Raw genomic sequence first — 17286 nt, forward strand, 5'->3', positions numbered from 1 at the left:
GATACAGCGTCCTAACTGGTCTAAAATGCATAAATCACGTTGTATTTTTGACACTGTGCACTGTACTTTCTCCGGAAATGTTTTTGATTTTTTTTCCAATTTTAACGCTATTATGTTGGTTAAAAATAAAATAAATTCAGTTCTAAATAAAGAAAAAGACGACTCTACCCGCCAAGCTAGAATTTTTGGAATGGCACGCAAAACGACATTGTAGAAGGTGCTTTATCACCAGCTCCCCGAGAGCCACAAATTTTTGACTTCTCTTTGCCGCTTTATTCTTTCGCTTGCTGCGGACTTACGTGCGCCACGGTAATTGCTGTTGTGATTACAACCACAGTTGGCGCATTTGACGTGCGACTTTGACACAAGGATTTCTTTCAGATGAGTAAATGAGCGTTGAATTTGAGTTTGGACTTGTTTAATACGGCTGTTTTTATATTTTTTTAAATTATGAATCATAGATGTGCTGGGTGTTTGTTTGGGTGATTTTTCTTTCTCTATCATTCTTTCAATCAACGGATTTTCGCTGCATTTCAGCATTCACTGTTTTTTAAATACTATTTATCTTTCCCTAATGACGACGCGTCTAATGTTTGTAACGTGAGTTTTGCAAAGATTTTTTCTTTATGTTCACTCTGTTTTTACCTGCAATGTTAAGGGCGCATTGTAAGCTGAGTTTTGCAACTAGAGGCGACTTTTGCAAAAACTTTCCTAGCTAAACATGATTTGAATTTGATAGTGGTTATACATTAATATAAACGAAGAAAGACTGAAATCAGGCCCGTATTTGGTTGACGTGGGTCTATATTAAATAAGATATGCTTAATGTATGTATGATCAAATTTTACATGGACAAACACGACAACACGATTTTTTTGCGCATTTTCGTTAATTATATAATAGTCTTGTGTGTGTGTGTGTGCCTTGCCACAATAATCTATCTTTACCCAAAATGCTCGGTAGAGTGAACCTACGGAGAACGTTTAAAATTAATACGAGTTTCTATACTGCTATTGGTCACCTCGCGGTCGTGACGGAACGGCCAACGGTGCATTGATAAAGCATAGAGTTAGAATAAAGTAAAAGACATCATCTGTCCTAAATTAAACGAGAAATGACGAATAAATGTGGGAAAAGAAGTTACTTGATGACGATCGTGCTGCTGCTTTCGGACACCTTCGCACTAGCGTCCGGAACCGGATCGTCCACCTCCATGGCCGTTCCATCGGCAGCGGGAGGAACAGTGGCGGCGGCAGTGGCAGCAGTACTTCCTGCACCCGTCGCAGATCCCGTAGGCAGGGCTGACGTCGAAGCAGTTCCACCGACTTCTCCCGTTTCGGCGGCCTTTTTCCCATTCACCATCTCATCGTCGAGATCAATCTGGAAGATCGACACGATCAGTTAGTTGTGCGAGGTTCCGTAGAAACTAACCCCCTTTTTGGTAGTGTTAGTAAGTTTTAAAGCCAGTTTCCTCAATCATTCTTCCCACGCACGCACTCACGACTCCCTTCAAAATTACCTCCATAATATCTTGCTCCCCCGGCTTCTTGCCCAACTCCAGCAGCTTGTCCCCGGCGATCGAACTAGTGTCCGCTGCGCTCTCCAGCTCGCTCACACTCGTCGTCGAGTCGTCCTCCTTGCTGTTGTTATTGTTGGTGATGTTCAACTGCTCCTGCAGCAACAACTTTTGCTCCTCTTCGTAGTCCTTCAGGACGCTGTCCAGGTTGTACTTGCGCCGGTAGTTGACGTAGAACGTGCGCAGCTGGGCTTCCGTTTTCGTGCCTATCGTGTCGGCAATCGCCTGGAGCACAACCCAATGATTTACAAAAAAAAAACGAGGTCCTAACCAAACCCTGTTGTTCTATTGTTTGTTGGATTGAACTCGAGTGGAATTGTGGGAACCTATTGCTAACCGGAATTCAATGTTTGACTTCTTTCTTGTTGAAAACATTAACGAATTGACAACAAACGTGGCTTTGTACATTTGTGTGGTTGTAGGTACGGTATGTCCACGTATCCTTCCTTCCCTGTAAATTTTGTGATACGTGACCCGTTCACATAACCCTCTCTGCGGTTAATGCAACGCAGTAGGCTTGGCCGCTTTAATCAGGGTAATATAGCTCGGGAATGCTCGAATGGTAACAATCCTCAGAAATTTGTTCCAACGACACAATTTAAGTGAAAAAAGTTGATTTTTACCGTTATCGTCATCATGCCGTTTATGCGCGCGGCGCGTCGAAAACCCAAAAAAAAATCTTTTTCGGAATCCTGCTTTTTCACAATTTTTGATATGTTATGTGAAATATAACAATAAAAAAATACGGGTCTAATTATTCCGGCCGAGGAACCCCGCATTTTTTTATGACTATACACAACAAATTTTGGGTTGCCATTTCAGTAAAATAAATAACTAAATGCGATTCAGTAATCATCACATTTGCTGAAATTCGGCAATAAACAAAAACATTTCTGAAAAATCAGTAACTGCATATCTGTCAAATTGAAATGTCACTTCTGACTTTTTGTTCCTCTTTCAAATGTGTTGTTTTTTTTTTTAATTTTGTATTGTGATCTTTAGAAACAAAGGTAAGAAAAATGTTATTAAAAAATGCCTCGATGCTAACCACCTGTTTTTTAGGTTTGGACGATTGATGGAATAAATGAATTAATAACAGTATTTTAATGACAACCAAAATCAATTTTTGAAATTTCAGTAGATAAAAATTCAGTAAAACTGAATTTCAGCAAAAAAAAAAAAAAAAAAAAAATCGGTGAGTAATTTTTTTTTTATTAAAATAAGAAGAAATGTAAGACGACCGGAGAATTTGGTACGGTATGTCCACGCACCCTTCCTCCCCTGTTGATTCTAGGAAATGTGATCCGTTTTCAGAATCCTCTCTGCGCTAAACGCAACGCAGTAGGGCTGGCTGCTTTAATTTGTTTAATGCATTTTCGGGTGTTCTCGTACGTACTGCAATTATTTATTGACAAGAAAAGTACTTAGGGCGTAATCCAATCACAAGACTTTCCAGCATGCTTTCGTCGGACTGGCTGCGTTTGTGTTAGATTATTGTGGAAAAAAAATGTGAGAGGTATTTTATTTAAATGCAAATATTTTTCTAAGTTTTGTCCCTCGACTCTTTCCGAGTTCTGCTGAATTTTTACTTTTAAAAATATTTTAAGTTCATTTTTTTTCTAAACTTCTTATGTTTTAACGTGAAGACTTCCATCATTGTTAAGATATTTCTTTCAAAGATATAAATTTTGCGTCGCTTTCAATATTTTGACAAAATTCCTTCAACAAGTTGCTATAAAAATGTCGATTATCCCATTCCTTGTAAAGTTATGGAAATCGTCATTAATCAATGATTGTCAACTAGGACGTTAATGATTGTACCACAAAAATATATAAATTTTTGAACACATTTGATATATATTGAAAATTCTTTCAGTGGCTTGAAGACCTCAACAACCGGCACGTGCTGATTCCTTTTGGCGCTGAAATTCGTTAAATTGAATTTAATACAGAATATTTTATAGTGATCATCAATTTTCTTCGAAGATGATCAACGGCTTCACCTTAAATTTATTTTCTTTTTTTCGTTTGAATAAAACGTTTAAAAAATCAATTACAAATTTTGATCTTAATTTCTCGATCGAGTGCAATAATCACCATCCTAGTCTAAAAGTTTGACGATCTAGCAACCTTGTCTCAAGTATTGACTACTTATGTACTTTTTTGAAGCCCCGGATCTTATGTTTTTAGTTGGGAACTAAAATCAACTAAAATGTGTCGAAAGAGGCTTATTTTAAGGCTCAAACAATTTTTTTTTTTCAAAAAAAATAAATAAATAAAAATGTTTTGTTCGAAAGTAGTTGCAGTGAGCATCCAATAAGAGACTAGGACGAAAATACTTACAGTCTTGGTGCCAGTTTTGATAGTTTAGTTCTTGTTTCATCACCATTCTAACTTTTAAGGTGATATTCCATTGCAGGAATCTTTGTTTGCAAACTAGAAAAAAGCCTAATAACCTTTGACAGTTTCAGATGCAATTTTTCATCATCCATTTTCCATACATGTTTCCATACAAATTTGAGGGGTGTTCATAAAACAATGTTAGGTAAATGTTCAAAAATCTATACCTTGAGAAGCAGTTTAAGGCAAGTTTAGTTAAAGAGAATTAAAGAAGAGCTGATTACACTCTTTTTTTACTGCAGTCTTTTAGAAGTTATGTCGAAAAAATGTGACAGCAGGGGTGGCATTGCGTCTGGGGAGTAAGATTGGGCCATATAAATTTAGTTTACAACGGTAACGGTATAAATAAAATTTTGTTTTGTTATTTTTATAATTTTTGTGAGTTTAAAGAAATAATCAAATAATAATTATTTGAAAAAATATAATCTTTAAAATTTTCAAAATGTCAAAATGTTGCTTCAGGTTTAAGTTCAAGTACCAATATGCTGTAAATTTTAGTATTTTCATAAAATCAAAAACAAAAATAAGTTGCAGAAAATATAAAACAATTTCTAGCGCCCAAAACGTTTGAAAATAAATAAAATAAAATTAAAGCAAAAATAAAAAGAGAATATTGATCAACATTTGAAGCAGCTATCAAATCAAGTACCAGGCCTCTCCACTATTATTGGCTAAATACTGAGAAGTAATTATTTTCTAGTATGGAGACGCATGGTGTTCTCATAGACTAACAGACGTTAACAGATTTTTCGTGACATCGCTGAAAATATAACGGTTACTTAAAATTTTAATATTCAGAAGTTTCACAATGAGCCGCATGGAATTTTTAATTATTGGTTTTAAGATTCGTATCGGATGGCATAAAATATAAGTAGGCTAATTACTAAACAAAAATTAAAAAATGTTCAAAATACAAATCTACAACATGCAACCGGTTCGTCCCACAATTCCGGAAACAACTTTCCAACAAATCAACAGAACCGTCGACCAGGGAATCATCACCAGAGGAGGACTGCAAGTGTTACCTGAAAGTTACGACCAAACTTCCGAACGCCCTGCACCGCCAACAGAAGCTCCTCATTGTTCCAGCGTGACGTGAAGCGCACCACCTGGACCTCCGCCGGGTGAATGACCGCGGACGTGTCCTCGATGGTGGCCTTCAGCTTGCTGACCGCCTGCTTGTTGAGCTGAATCTGACTCCACAGCGAAACAATTTCCCTATCCATCCCGGCCAGCAGATCGACGCTGAGGTTCGTCGTGTCCGGTGTCAAACCGACGCCCGTTCCGGTTCCGGTTCCGATCGCAGCGCCCGCGCCTCCTCCGCTCTGGGCCGAATCGGCCAGCTTGACAATGTCGTCGTGATTTATGTACATCCCCCGCGGGGGCCTACGCTTGTGGCTGTCGCCGGATTTGCCGAGCAGGGCGGAATTGCGCGCGCGTTTGTTCATAAATGTCGGACCGGATGTGGGACGCAACACGCCCGTTCGTCTAAAAAAAAACCGGAAATGGTGTGTGGGAGAGAGAAAGAGAAGAGACAAAGAGAGAAAAATTATTTCATTTGCTTTTTTTTTTTTGCGTGAGTGAAAAGTTTGAAAATTCAAAACTGTGCAAAACGCGGTGCAAAAACTAAAGCATTTTTGATTTGTTTCAAACGAAAGTGTTGAATTTTGTTGTTCGATAGATTAAAAATGAAATAATTTTCCTCTACCTCCAGTGATGGTAGCAACTGCCGCACAGGTTCCCCTGGGGAGTGGCGTTCAGTTCGCTGCAGGTCACGCCGCACCCGGAACAATTGAGCGAGGTCGGGGCCGCCGACGACGGAACGCCATTGCCGTTGGTGACCGGACCACCGGCCTCGCCAGTCACTTTACCAGAATCGACCCCAGCCAAATCAGCCTCAGCGGTTGCGGCCGCCGCCGACGCCGACGACGACGGTTTGCCCGGCTCGCCCGAATCGGTGCCGTTTGTAGCGGTCAGGGCCGTGGCCGACGAACCGCCACTGATGGCCGTGTGGGTCGTGCTGCTGGCCAACGAAGCGGATGCAGCGAGCGCGGTTGCCGGCTGACCATGGGCGTGAATGTGTTTGTGGTGGTGGGGGCGAGAATATGCAAAGGGAAGAAAGAAGTGGAAAAAAGTGCGTCAGACGGGGGCGCGCCATGCTGCAATTGGAAATCGGACTCGACGAAACTGCGGACGGCGGACGCGAAACACGAACCTCAGGCGGAACTCCGGAAGTAAATAAAAAAGCAAAATTCTACTATATCAACAAAAATGAAAACGAGCTACCGAAGCTAACTACGGAATTTGAACTTGTACCTACCCTTTTTGAGTTCTGATCTTATTTGAAGAATTCTCTTTAATAGTGAGCGAACTTTGCAACAACCTTTTTCGGAAGTAACAGCCGATTTTCCCTCAGTTAAATCATTTAAAATAAAAGAAACTGTTCAACCTAATTAAGGGCTTCTCCACTGCCAGGGGCAAAGACGAAAGAAACTTAAAAAAAATATAAAAATTATACCATTTTAAGCTTAGAATTTCGAAATATAGAATTTGTAATTATGAGAGTATTTATAATTTTAAAACCAAAATTTTCAGAATCAAAAATAAAAAAAAATAAAAATTAGAAATATAAAACTTAAATCCAATGAAACTAAAAAATCTTAATTAATTTTTTTTTGTTGAATTTCAGAAAATTGAGGGATTGGAAAAAGAATTTTATGAAAAATAATTTTAGTAATTTCAAGAATTATAAGAACTTCAGGAATTTGAAGAATTTCAAAACATCTAAAATCTGAAGATTTTTGAAAATTTTAGGGAATTTAAAATAACGAGAGTTTTTATACGTTTAATTATTTTATTTTATTTCAAAAATATTTAAAATTGGGAAAAGAATTTTATGAAACAGAATTTTAGTAATTTCAAGAATTATAAGAACTTCAGGAATTTGAAGAATTTCAAAACATCTAAAATCTGAAGATTTTTGAAAATTTTAGGGAATTTAAAATAACGAGAGTTTTTATACGTTTAATTATTTTATTTAGGGAATTTAAAATAACGAGAGTTTTTATACGTTTAATTATTTTATTTTATTTCAAAACCATTTAAAATTGGAAAAAGAATTTTATGAAAAAGAATTTTAGTAATTGCAAGAATTATAAGAACTTCACGAATTTGAAGAGTTTCAAAACATCTAAAATCTGAAGATTTTTGAAAATTTTAGGGAATTTAAAATAACGAGAGTTTTTATACGTTTAATTAATTCATTTTATTTCAAACATATTTAAAATTTTATTTTTTTTCAATTTTGACAATTTGAATACTTTAAACAATTTTTAAAAATCTTAAATTCTAAAAATTCAAAGTTCAAGGAATATTACAAATATAAGAATTTTCAGTATTCTTAGAATGTAAATGTTTTTGTAAGAATTTTAATCATTTTATTAATTTTATTAACATTTTTTAATTTATAAAATTTAAAAAAAACTTTTGAGAGTTCAAAAAATGTCTTAAATATCAAGATTATTAAGAGTTTTAAGTAATTCTAGAAGGTCCTATAAGCAAAATCTTATTCTGTTGCTGTTGTTTTATTATAGAGGTTTTACACTCCACGTGCATTCGCCTCTAAAAATCTTTTTTTTATTTTTTTGGGTGTTTATTTCAATGCGGTTTCAAAAACACATAAAATGCAAGAATTGAAAATTTTGTTTATTGGGTCTTTAAAATACAAACTCCAGAATTTTTCAAAAAATAAATATTTTTTTTAAATTTTAAGAAATATATAAATTTGAAGAATTTTGGGAATTTTATGATTTTTCAGTATTTGAGGAATTTTGTTTTCTTTTAAAGAATTTTAAAAATTTTATAAATTATTTTTAACTTTGGATTTTAAAGAATTGTAATGGTTTTCAGATTTCAAGAAATTTATGAGTTCTGGAGTTTTTTTTTTTTTTTTTTTTTGAGAAGGTCCAATAAACTAAATTTTTATTTTTTGCTTTTTGGGTGTTTTTAATATCCCTGACTCAAGGCGGTTTCAAAAACACCCTAAAGGCAAAAACTGGAAATTTGGTTTATTGGACCTTTAAAAAAAACTCCAGAATTAAAATAAATTGTGAATTAAAAAAAAATAAGAATTTAATAATGAGTTGAAAATATAAAAAAATATAATTTTTTTTTGTTCTGAATTTACACAAAATTTAGATTTTCAAGAATGTTAGACATTTTAAAAATTTGAAGACTTTTAATAGTTTTAAGATTTTTTTAATTTCCGAGATTTGTAAGAGTTTAATAAATTCAAAAATTTAAATAAATTTCACAAATTTAATAGTTTATAAAAGATGAATAACGAAAGAACATTTAAAAGTTAAGCTTAGATGATTTCAAAAACTTTACTCAAAAACAAAAAAAAATGGAATTGTACAATATTAATAGTTTAAGCATTTTGGAATTGAATCATTCCAATACAGTAGTTGTTCGGTAACTGGGCTGAGAACGTGGCCCAGTCATCGAATGCTGTTCGCTAACTGGGCTGAACGAAACCGATGCATGATATTTATTTGATGAAATATAAAAATAAAAAATACTCAAATTTGTTTACAATGATTACTTTTCATATTTCTTTAATTGTGACTTGAAATTACATAAAAGTTTGAAAAAAGTTTTTTTATTTGTTGACCATGATTTGCATCCGTTAACCCCTCGGTGATTTCGGTTTGTTTTGGTTTTTAGACGTTTGTCTGCTTTTTAACTGGGCTACGGCCCAGTTATCGAGCGCCCGGTTAAAAAGCAGCCCAGTTTAACAACGCCCAGTTACCGAACAACTACTGTAATAACATTTTTAAATTCTTAAGTCCTACAAATACCGTAGATGTCTGCAGAATTAAAGAATCGGACAATGGAAAAAAATGAAAACATTTTCTTAAAGTTTAAGAAATTAAGAATTTAAATTTTTTATTCCTTATTTTATTTAACAAAAAAAAAAAAAAAATATATGCGAAGGTGAAAATTCAGGCAGACACAAACTAAAATGGTCCATATTTTTTTAGTCGAGGATTAATATGTATTTTTAAATTCTTGAAAATTGCCATTTATTTTTACTTGCCTTTAAGGAGTGGAGAAGCCCTTAATTAATGGTTTTTACTTGTTTAATAAAATAAGATGGCCAGTTCTAAAGTGATTGCTCAAAAACATGTATGTGTCATGGGATTCCTATGCAGATAGGATCTTTTTTTTAATTATACTAGAATTGACCATCTTTATAAATGTTACAACCTAGCTATTTAGTATTTTTTCGGATAGCGGACAAAAAATTTCAACAAAATAAAATAAGGTGTCATCAATCGTGATTAAAGAAAAGACTCGGTAGACCAATTTTCCGTCTCAAACACACCACACTGTTCTGTCTCATTCACGCTTACACAGTAATAATCGTAACACTAGTTTCGTAATACTTGGAACCACTTATTTTCGGTGGGTTAGTCGAGCACAATGATCGAAGTAGGCGGAGTAGGAGGAGGTTGAGGATTAGGAGCAGCACTACTCACCTTGTCGTCGTCCGAGTCCTCGTTGCTGCCGTGGTCACTTCCGTTCTCGGAGCTGTCGTTCTTCTTCATCTTCTCCTGCCGGTCCATCACGCTGGTCCGGCTGCGCGTCTTCTTCCACGAGTAGTAAAACTTGACCAGGCTGGCGATCGATTTGTCCGGAAGCTGACAATGAAAAAGGGAGTTGGGTTACAGATGCTGGGGTTCAAATCGAGGCAAGCAAGCAAAAGACCCACCATTTGTCGGATGCGGTGAAAGCTCTTGCCGTGGAACTGGAATGCCTGCTCGAACAGGACCTTATCCTCGACGGTCCACTCGTCGGGGAAGGGCGTAAAGTTGGCCAGATCGAGCACCGCCCGCTCGAGGTCGTGCTTGTGCCAGAACAGCATGCCCAGCGCCTGTTCGCCGTTGTATCCGTACTTTTCTTTGGCCACCGTGATGTACTCCTCCACTGGATCAAAGAAAGAGTAACCAGTTTGATGTATTTTTTGTGATTTTGATCATTTCTAGAAGGGACTCACACTTGCTGTCCGGGATTTCCTTCGTGGGCGACCAAACCAGCAGGGCTCGGTCGTTCACCTGTTCAGGTTTGCGTTCCGGCGCCGGAACCATGTCGGGACAGACGGCCTGGTAGTCGCGACCGACACGAATTTTCTCTGCAGAAAATGAGAAAAAAATAATATCTTTGCACCTCTGAAGAAATGTTTACTAAATTCGTAAATAAAACAAAACATTTTTTAAAAATATTGTTCATTATAAGGAAGGTCACCAAACAGAAATTCGTATTCGCATAGAGATGGTAATCTTAACGGTTTGCAGACTGGATTTCGTCATGTTTATGTGAAAGGAAGGTCACGAAACAGAAAAAAAAAATTCTCACTCTAAAAAATGCATATCAAATCATAAATCAAAAAGCGCAAAAAATGCAAGACAATAAAATTTTAAGTTTTTTTAATTAATTTTAATATTTTGAATTTTCTTAGATTTTTGGGCATTTTTCTAAAATATTTATATTTAACATTTGTTCAATTTTTCCGTGCATCCGACGGAAGGCGTGTTCAGAAAAATTTCGTCTCAAAAAATGACACCGGGACCGTCTGGGATCACTGGTTCCAGTGTGCTTTGATCTTTGGAAAAAAACGTGCGTTTCCCAAACACGGACGTAACTTCAAGTACCTAAAATGCATATTTTTCTGCTAAAATCTTCCAAACACAGATGAGAACTTCAAGTGCCTAGAATGCATATTTTTTGATAAAGTACCAAACGAATAATTCAATTTCTAGCTCCTCTCGATAATTATTAAACTGACATGAACTACGTTATTCAAAGCCATTCCGATTATGTCCAAGGCATTGCTAAAAGCCCAAATTTTAAAAAAATTAACAGTTTATGAAATATAAAACAAACGCACCGAAACAAAGCAAAGGATTACGTATGAAAATAACATTCGAAAAGTAGGTCACTCAAAGAGAAAACGGTAAAGACGGAAAACTTTGCCAAATAAAAATAACCTTTATCGATCAAATGGAAATTTGATGAACATCATCATCGAAATGAATTAAAGAACGAAATCACAAACTCAAAGAAAGAAGCGCCCCCAGAAATAACGTTACGAAATCACAATAATGACATCTCACAGTAGGCTGGCGGCCCTTCCTTACCTTCGTACTCGCTCTTTGCTTTGGTTGCTTTGGAGGAATTTCCGTTCTTTCGTGCTGCGAGGAAAAGGAAGGAAAACAGATTAAAACTTCTCAGACTGCTTCGATCGCAAAACCTCAACTTACAATTCTCATCATCCGAGCTGGACTCGGTGACGCCTCCGGCGATGACCACCGTGGCCGAGTGACCGTTCGGGCTCGGTCCGCGACTCCGCCGGCCGTTGCGGACGTTTTCGACTGCTCGGTCGGCCAGCACCATTTTTGCCTTTTTCGACTCCAACGTGAGATCGGTGAGGAGAGCTTACGCGGAAGCTCTGCGCCGGGTGCGGTTGAAGATTGGGACTACTCGCGGGAACCCGGAACCGGTTCCGCTGTGGCACTATTTACGGAACGCGCTCAACCAGCCTCCTCGACACACAGAGCGCGCAGTGAGTGTGGTAAATATACGGGAGGCTCTAAAGTGTGCAATACAAACAGCTACGGCACTGTTGCCTAGCTGTACTTTTCCGACCACCGTACCGTGGCGTGCCGTTTACGCTGCCACAGTGCGAGTTTTGAGGAAATTTTGAAAATTGTGTTACCTGAAATCGAACAATTTAAATTTGAAATTGAAAAAATATAGAAAGCTATTTGTATTGTAAGTTTCAGAATAAAGTTACAAAAAAAAAAAATCACAAGAGAAGCCATGTAAAATCGTTTGACTTCATTGAACTAAACTGGATAACTTCACTCTTCTAACTATTAAAAATATTTAGAAAACTTGAAAAACTTTTGATTTATCTTATTCTCACGTACGTCAAGAATCTTTTTACTAGATAATCACGACAAGGCGAATTGTTTCATCAATGAAACTATTTCGTTCTTTGCTGAACTAAAACGGCGGTGTTACGTGTGTGACGAACTATTGAATGACAACTGATTCATGCTCTGAGAACGAAGGAGGTTCCCGCAGCAGGCGGAGGTAAAAATGCTGGTCTGTCAGTGTGGCCAGATGTATTATGTGGGGAAATGTGATGTGTGAATTTCAAATAGGTAGAACTAAAATAAATTTTCACTAAGTGCACAAAACAAAATTTTCCGCTAAAAAGGTTTTTCACAAATAATGTTCATATTAGATTTTCTTTCAACCCAAAACTAATCACAACCTTCACTGGTAGCACTGCAACTACGGGTGTCGTAAGGAGTGTACAAAATGGTGTCGTCTAGCCCTAACTTCGGGCAACCGTACAAAAGTTGTAAATACAGAGAGCGAGAGCGATTTCGTTGCGGGATTTCACGCACCTACTCACATTCAATTCGGGAATAGCTAGTCGAGTTCGAATAAAATTATTCGATCAGCACTAATTACTGGCCCTTCACCTAAAGGACATGCCCTAATCAAGTCTTAAAACAAGCACTAACGTCGCTGCCTGCAACTGAATTTTGCTAAAGCCAAAGGACGAATGTTTACCCGCAGCAGCATCAGCACAGCACGCCACCACACTGTTTGACGTTTTGACAGCACGCAAAACAAAAACTGACAGCATGACGTATTCTTTTCAAATAGAACACCATTTGTAAAATTACACTGGTTTAAAAAATTTCAACTTGTGCTGAACTTTTATGTACAAAACCATTTTGGACTAGATTTTGGACTTTTTTTATAAAACTGCTACGAACTAGATAAGAAGCAAAGAAGAAGAAACAAAAACATTTAATAACATATATTTCAAATTTTGGAAAATTCATTATGTATGTACAGTCTAGACTCGATAATCCGAAGTTTCGTTTCTCTTGAAGTTATTTAAAATCTAATGCGAGTTCATGACCCCATTTCAGCCAAATTTGAATGGTTGATTGCCTATTGCAAATGTATTTCCTCGATATTTCACGCCATTTTCCAAATCCTAAATCAATTTAGAATATGTACATAGTTCAGAGGTTGCTCGACAATCTCAGAAAGGAAACGAAAAAAATAAATTTTGACCCCCCTTCGGGGAACAAAAAACTTTATTGAAATTGGTAAAACCTTTTGTACTTTTTTTTTTTAAATTTTGGTACCGCAGAGATGAAAAATTTCAAGGAATATAATATTTACCTAAATCACGCCACGATTCATTGATTATTTTTGAAAATTTTTGATACTAGCATAGCTCAATATCGGAATGCTCTCTGGGGATTCCTATCGAGATAGAACAAAAGAGCACACCGTAATCGAGTTGTAACTGGGTCCAGAACTTTAGCTTTAATTTGTGATATTATTGTTCACAACGCTGCCCATAATTCTGGAGCAACATTTGAAAGGGGCGGTTGCTCTTACGGCCTCTCATTACACGCGTTTAAATGGGACGAAAGGCCGTAAGAGCAATGTCGTTCCACCCCTTTTCAATGTTGCTCCAGAATTGAAAATTCCGCTATTATGCCAAATAAAGTATTCGGAGAAAAATGCGTTTTAGTTTTTGTCACCAAATTTCATCACGGAAATTTCACATAAAAGTGGCATATTAGTCGTTTGGTTTTTCGAATCGGCAGCCAAATCTAAACACTATTTTAATGAATTTCAAATTTCAGAAGATGCGTTGGAACATCCTCTACTACCTGGTGCTAATATCTCGTTTTTGCCAAAAGTGGATATTAGCCGTTTCATTCAATGGTGGGCAGAACGATTAAGCGTATAGTGACTTTTTGTACAACTGCAAAGGATTTAAAATTGATTTTTAAATTAATTTTAAAAAATTAGCCTCGCGACCCTTTTTGACAGAAAAGGTCCTACTTGACAGCTCGTTCCGAGGGTACAACAGTTAATCCGACGTCGTCGTCGGTTAATCCAAAAATGTTGTCCTGTAAATTTTTTTGACATTAGAATAAAAAATAGTGATCATAAATGGTTTTTAATCGTGTTTTTTTACCGTTATACTTTAGGATCCAATTATGTATAAAGCACTTTGAAACACTTTTGCCTAACATTTTCTAGGCTTAAAATTTATTTTTTATTTCTAAATTGTTTGCTGCGATCCTTATTTTTCAAAATTGACACACTTTGTCACTTTGCTAATAACAATTAGCCTGATCATTTATGTAATGAAATAAGCAATCCAACCTCAATTTTGCCGAGCTTCCGTGACCGTGAGTTTACGGGTTTCGCCTTGTAAGTGGAAGGTGATGGGTTCGATTCCTGTCTGGCTCGGCAAAGTCAGATCACTGCTCACTGGGAATACTGACCGGTAGGGGATGGGTTTCGACTAACGGCGTGTTGGATTTTCAATCCAGAGGTCGTGAGTTCGAATCTCGTACCGGGATGATGAAATACTAAAAAAAAGCACCCAATTTACATTTTTTGCGTTTAAAGAAAAAAAAATCATCAGTGGATTTTACGCATGTTCCGAGCCGTACATGTTCACACTGGACCTATTGTGTGGCTCCAGAATCATTAAAATGAAAAACCAAAGTCGAATTCACTTCGATTTCAGTTAAATACAGTGCGTGTAAACTTTACACAGATTTTCTGTAAAATTCCAGTGTTCGTGTTTGAACAGTAAACTGTGGGGTAAACTCAGTTGAGTGTGTAGTGTGTAGAGTTCGGCAAACGTCATTTTTGTTTCTCTCTTCAAAACGTCATCGCACACCGCAAGGGAGAGACACCGCGAGTCCTATCAAATCAAAACATCGCGTTAGATAATTCAGACTGGAAGTCGAAGTTTTCACTCAAATTCTCAAGTTCTAACCACCGGCAAATGGCACTCCTGGGCAGAATCGCTTCCGGCGTACTGGCCGGCCAGTCCCGTCGCAACTTTCTTCCGTTGAGCCGAGCCTTCTGTGCGCCGGCGGCACTCGAGCCGAAGGAGATCGACAAACTCGTCAAAAACAACAAGGTGGTGGTGTTTATGAAGGGCAATCCGGAGGCACCGCGGTGCGGGTTCAGCAACGCCGTCGTGCAGATCCTCCGGATGCACTCGGTCACCTACGACAGCCACGACGTGCTGTCCAGTGATGCGCTGCGACAGGGTGAGAAACTGAGATTCTGTGATAATAACTTTTAAATCTCTTTTGAACTTTTGAACAGGCATCAAGGATTACTCCAACTGGCCAACGATTCCTCAGGTTTTCATCAACGGCGAGTTTGTCGGTGGTTGCGACATCATGCTCCAGATGCACCAGAATGGCGAGTTGATTGACGAGCTGCAAAAGGTCGGCATCAAGTCGGCGCTGGCCGGGGAGCCGGAAGGAGACAAGAAGTAGATTTAGACTGCGAGCAATGACTTGTACTTTTTTTTTTGTTGAATAAATGTTTGCTTTTAGATTAGATATTTAGGTTGATATAACATTACTGAGAGCATATTTTTGATTGAAGAAAATTTCCTCAATTATTAACTTAGGTTGTTTTTTTTTTATCGTTTTTAATGAGCTACAAATGTTTTGAATTTCACAATTTGATGAAATTGCGAAATTACACGTCGTAATTATTGTTATAGTTTTTGTTATGTTTTTTTTACAAATAATGCTGACAATTTTAGGATAAATTTCAGTAAACAATTTAAGAGATTTTATGTTTAGATTATAATTTTGAAATATTAGTTTAAAATTTTATTATTTTTAAACTTTTTTCATCAAACTGATTTGTAATTGTTAAATTTTATTATAATTTTATAAATTTTAATTATTTCATGATTCAATAATTTCATAATTCAGGTGAATTTTTATTTTAATACTGTAATAAATTTATTATTTTATTTATTTTTTGCAATTTAATGTCTCGATTATTCATAACTTGATCTAATCTAATCTAATAATTGAATAAATTATTAATTGACCAATTAAATAATTTTTGATTTTATAATTTTATAATTTTGTAATTTTATCATTTAATGATTTATTATTTTATAATTTTACAATTTTGTAATTTTAAAAGTTTATAATTTTATAATTTTATAGTTTTATAATTTTATAATTTTATAATTTTATAATTTTATAATTTTATAATTTTATAATTTTATAATTTTATAATTTTATAATTTTATAATTTTATAATTTTATAATTTTATAATTTTATAATTTTATAATTTTATAATTTTATAATTTTATAATTTTATAATTTTAAAATTTTATAATTTTATCATTTTATAATTTTATAATTTTATAATTTGATAATTTTATAATTTTATAATTTGATAATTTTATAATTCTATAATTTTAAAATTTTATAATTTTTTAATTTTATAATTCTATAATTTTATAATTTTATAATTTTATAGCTTTATAATTTTATAATTTATAATTTTTGTAATTTTATAATTTTTTAATTTTATAATTCTATAATTTTATAATTTTATAGCTTTATAATTTTATAATTTTATAATTTTAACATTTTAAAATTTTATAATTTTATAATTTTATAATTTTATAATTTTATAATTTTATAATTTTATAATTTTATAATTTTATAATTTTATAATTTTATAATTTTATAATTTCATAATTTCATAATTTTATAATTTTATAATTTTATAATTTTATAATTTTATAATTTTATAATTTTATAATTTTATAATTTTATAATTTTATAATTTTATAATTTTATAATTTTATAATTTTATAATTTTATAATTTTATAATTTTATAATTTTATAATTTTATAATTTTATAATTTTATAATTTTATAATTTTATAATTTTATAATTTTATAATTTTATTATTTTATAATTTTATAATTTTATAATTTTATAATTTTATAATTTTATAATTTTATAATTTTATAATTTTATAATTTTATAATTTTATAATTTTATAATTTTATAATTTTATAATTTTATAATTTTATAATTTTATAATTTTATAATTTTATAATTTTATAATTTTATAATTTTATAATTTTATAATTTTATAATTTTATAATTTTATAATTTTATAATTTTATAATTTTATAATTTTATAATTTTATAATTTAATTATTTAATAATCTATTTGTTTAATAATTTAGTAACTAATAATTTATTAGTTTAATAATTAAGTAATGAATAATTTATTAGTTTATCAATTGAATAATCAATAATTTATTAGTTTAATAATTTAATTATTTAATAATTTATTAATTTAATAATTAAATGATTTTTAATTAAATAACCTAATAATTACATA

At 34.1% G+C, this 17286-nt stretch overlaps 2 protein-coding genes across 6 annotated transcripts; one reads left to right on the top strand and one right to left on the bottom strand.

Annotated features, from left to right (window-relative positions):
• Positions 1–401: 401 nt before the first annotated feature.
• Positions 402–12679, bottom strand: LOC6042652 (REST corepressor). Of its 5 annotated transcripts, none has more exons than XM_038262068.1 (10): positions 12623–12679; positions 11299–11753; positions 11176–11229; positions 10035–10169; positions 9750–9964; positions 9517–9678; positions 5685–6037; positions 5002–5464; positions 1520–1801; positions 402–1380 (listed from the first exon to the last, which is right to left on the bottom strand). In XM_038262068.1, exons 2-10 carry the CDS (start codon positions 11429–11431, stop codon positions 1141–1143), a joined length of 2037 nt encoding a protein of 678 aa, XP_038117996.1. In that variant the 5' UTR covers positions 11432–11753; positions 12623–12679; the 3' UTR covers positions 402–1140. The 5 variants fall into 5 exon arrangements, with proteins under 5 accessions (XP_038117996.1, XP_038117993.1, XP_038117994.1 ...); XM_038262065.1 differs by having other exon boundaries at positions 12462–12658; XM_038262066.1 differs by having other exon boundaries at positions 12454–12658.
• Positions 12680–14755: 2076 nt separating this feature from the next.
• Positions 14756–15478, top strand: LOC119770667 (glutaredoxin-related protein 5, mitochondrial). The gene is made up of 2 exons (XM_038265982.1): positions 14756–15156; positions 15215–15478. Exons 1-2 carry the CDS (start codon positions 14886–14888, stop codon positions 15388–15390), a joined length of 447 nt encoding a protein of 148 aa, XP_038121910.1. The 5' UTR covers positions 14756–14885; the 3' UTR covers positions 15391–15478.
• Positions 15479–17286: the final 1808 nt, after the last annotated feature.

The sequence above is a fragment of the Culex quinquefasciatus genome, chromosome 3 (assembly GCF_015732765.1).
Source record: "Culex quinquefasciatus strain JHB chromosome 3, VPISU_Cqui_1.0_pri_paternal, whole genome shotgun sequence".
Taxonomy (NCBI): domain Eukaryota; kingdom Metazoa; phylum Arthropoda; class Insecta; order Diptera; family Culicidae; genus Culex; species Culex quinquefasciatus.

Excerpts from the sequence above, each read along its gene's own strand:
- LOC6042652 (XM_038262068.1), bottom strand. The coding sequence starts at position 11,431 with ATGGTGCTGGCCGACCGAGCAGTCGAAAACGTCCGCAACGGCCGGCGG. Across the intron at positions 10,170-11,175 it reads AGCAAAGAGCGAGTACGAAG|AGAAAATTCGTGTCGGTCGC; the intron begins GTAAGGAAGGGC and ends CATTTTCTGCAG. Across the intron at positions 5,465-5,684 it reads AGTTGCTACCATCACTGGAG|ACGAACGGGCGTGTTGCGTC; the intron begins GTAGAGGAAAAT and ends GTTTTTTTTTAG.
- LOC119770667 (XM_038265982.1), top strand. The coding sequence starts at position 14,886 with ATGGCACTCCTGGGCAGAATCGCTTCCGGCGTACTGGCCGGCCAGTCC. Across the intron at positions 15,157-15,214 it reads CAGTGATGCGCTGCGACAGG|GCATCAAGGATTACTCCAAC; the intron begins GTGAGAAACTGA and ends ACTTTTGAACAG.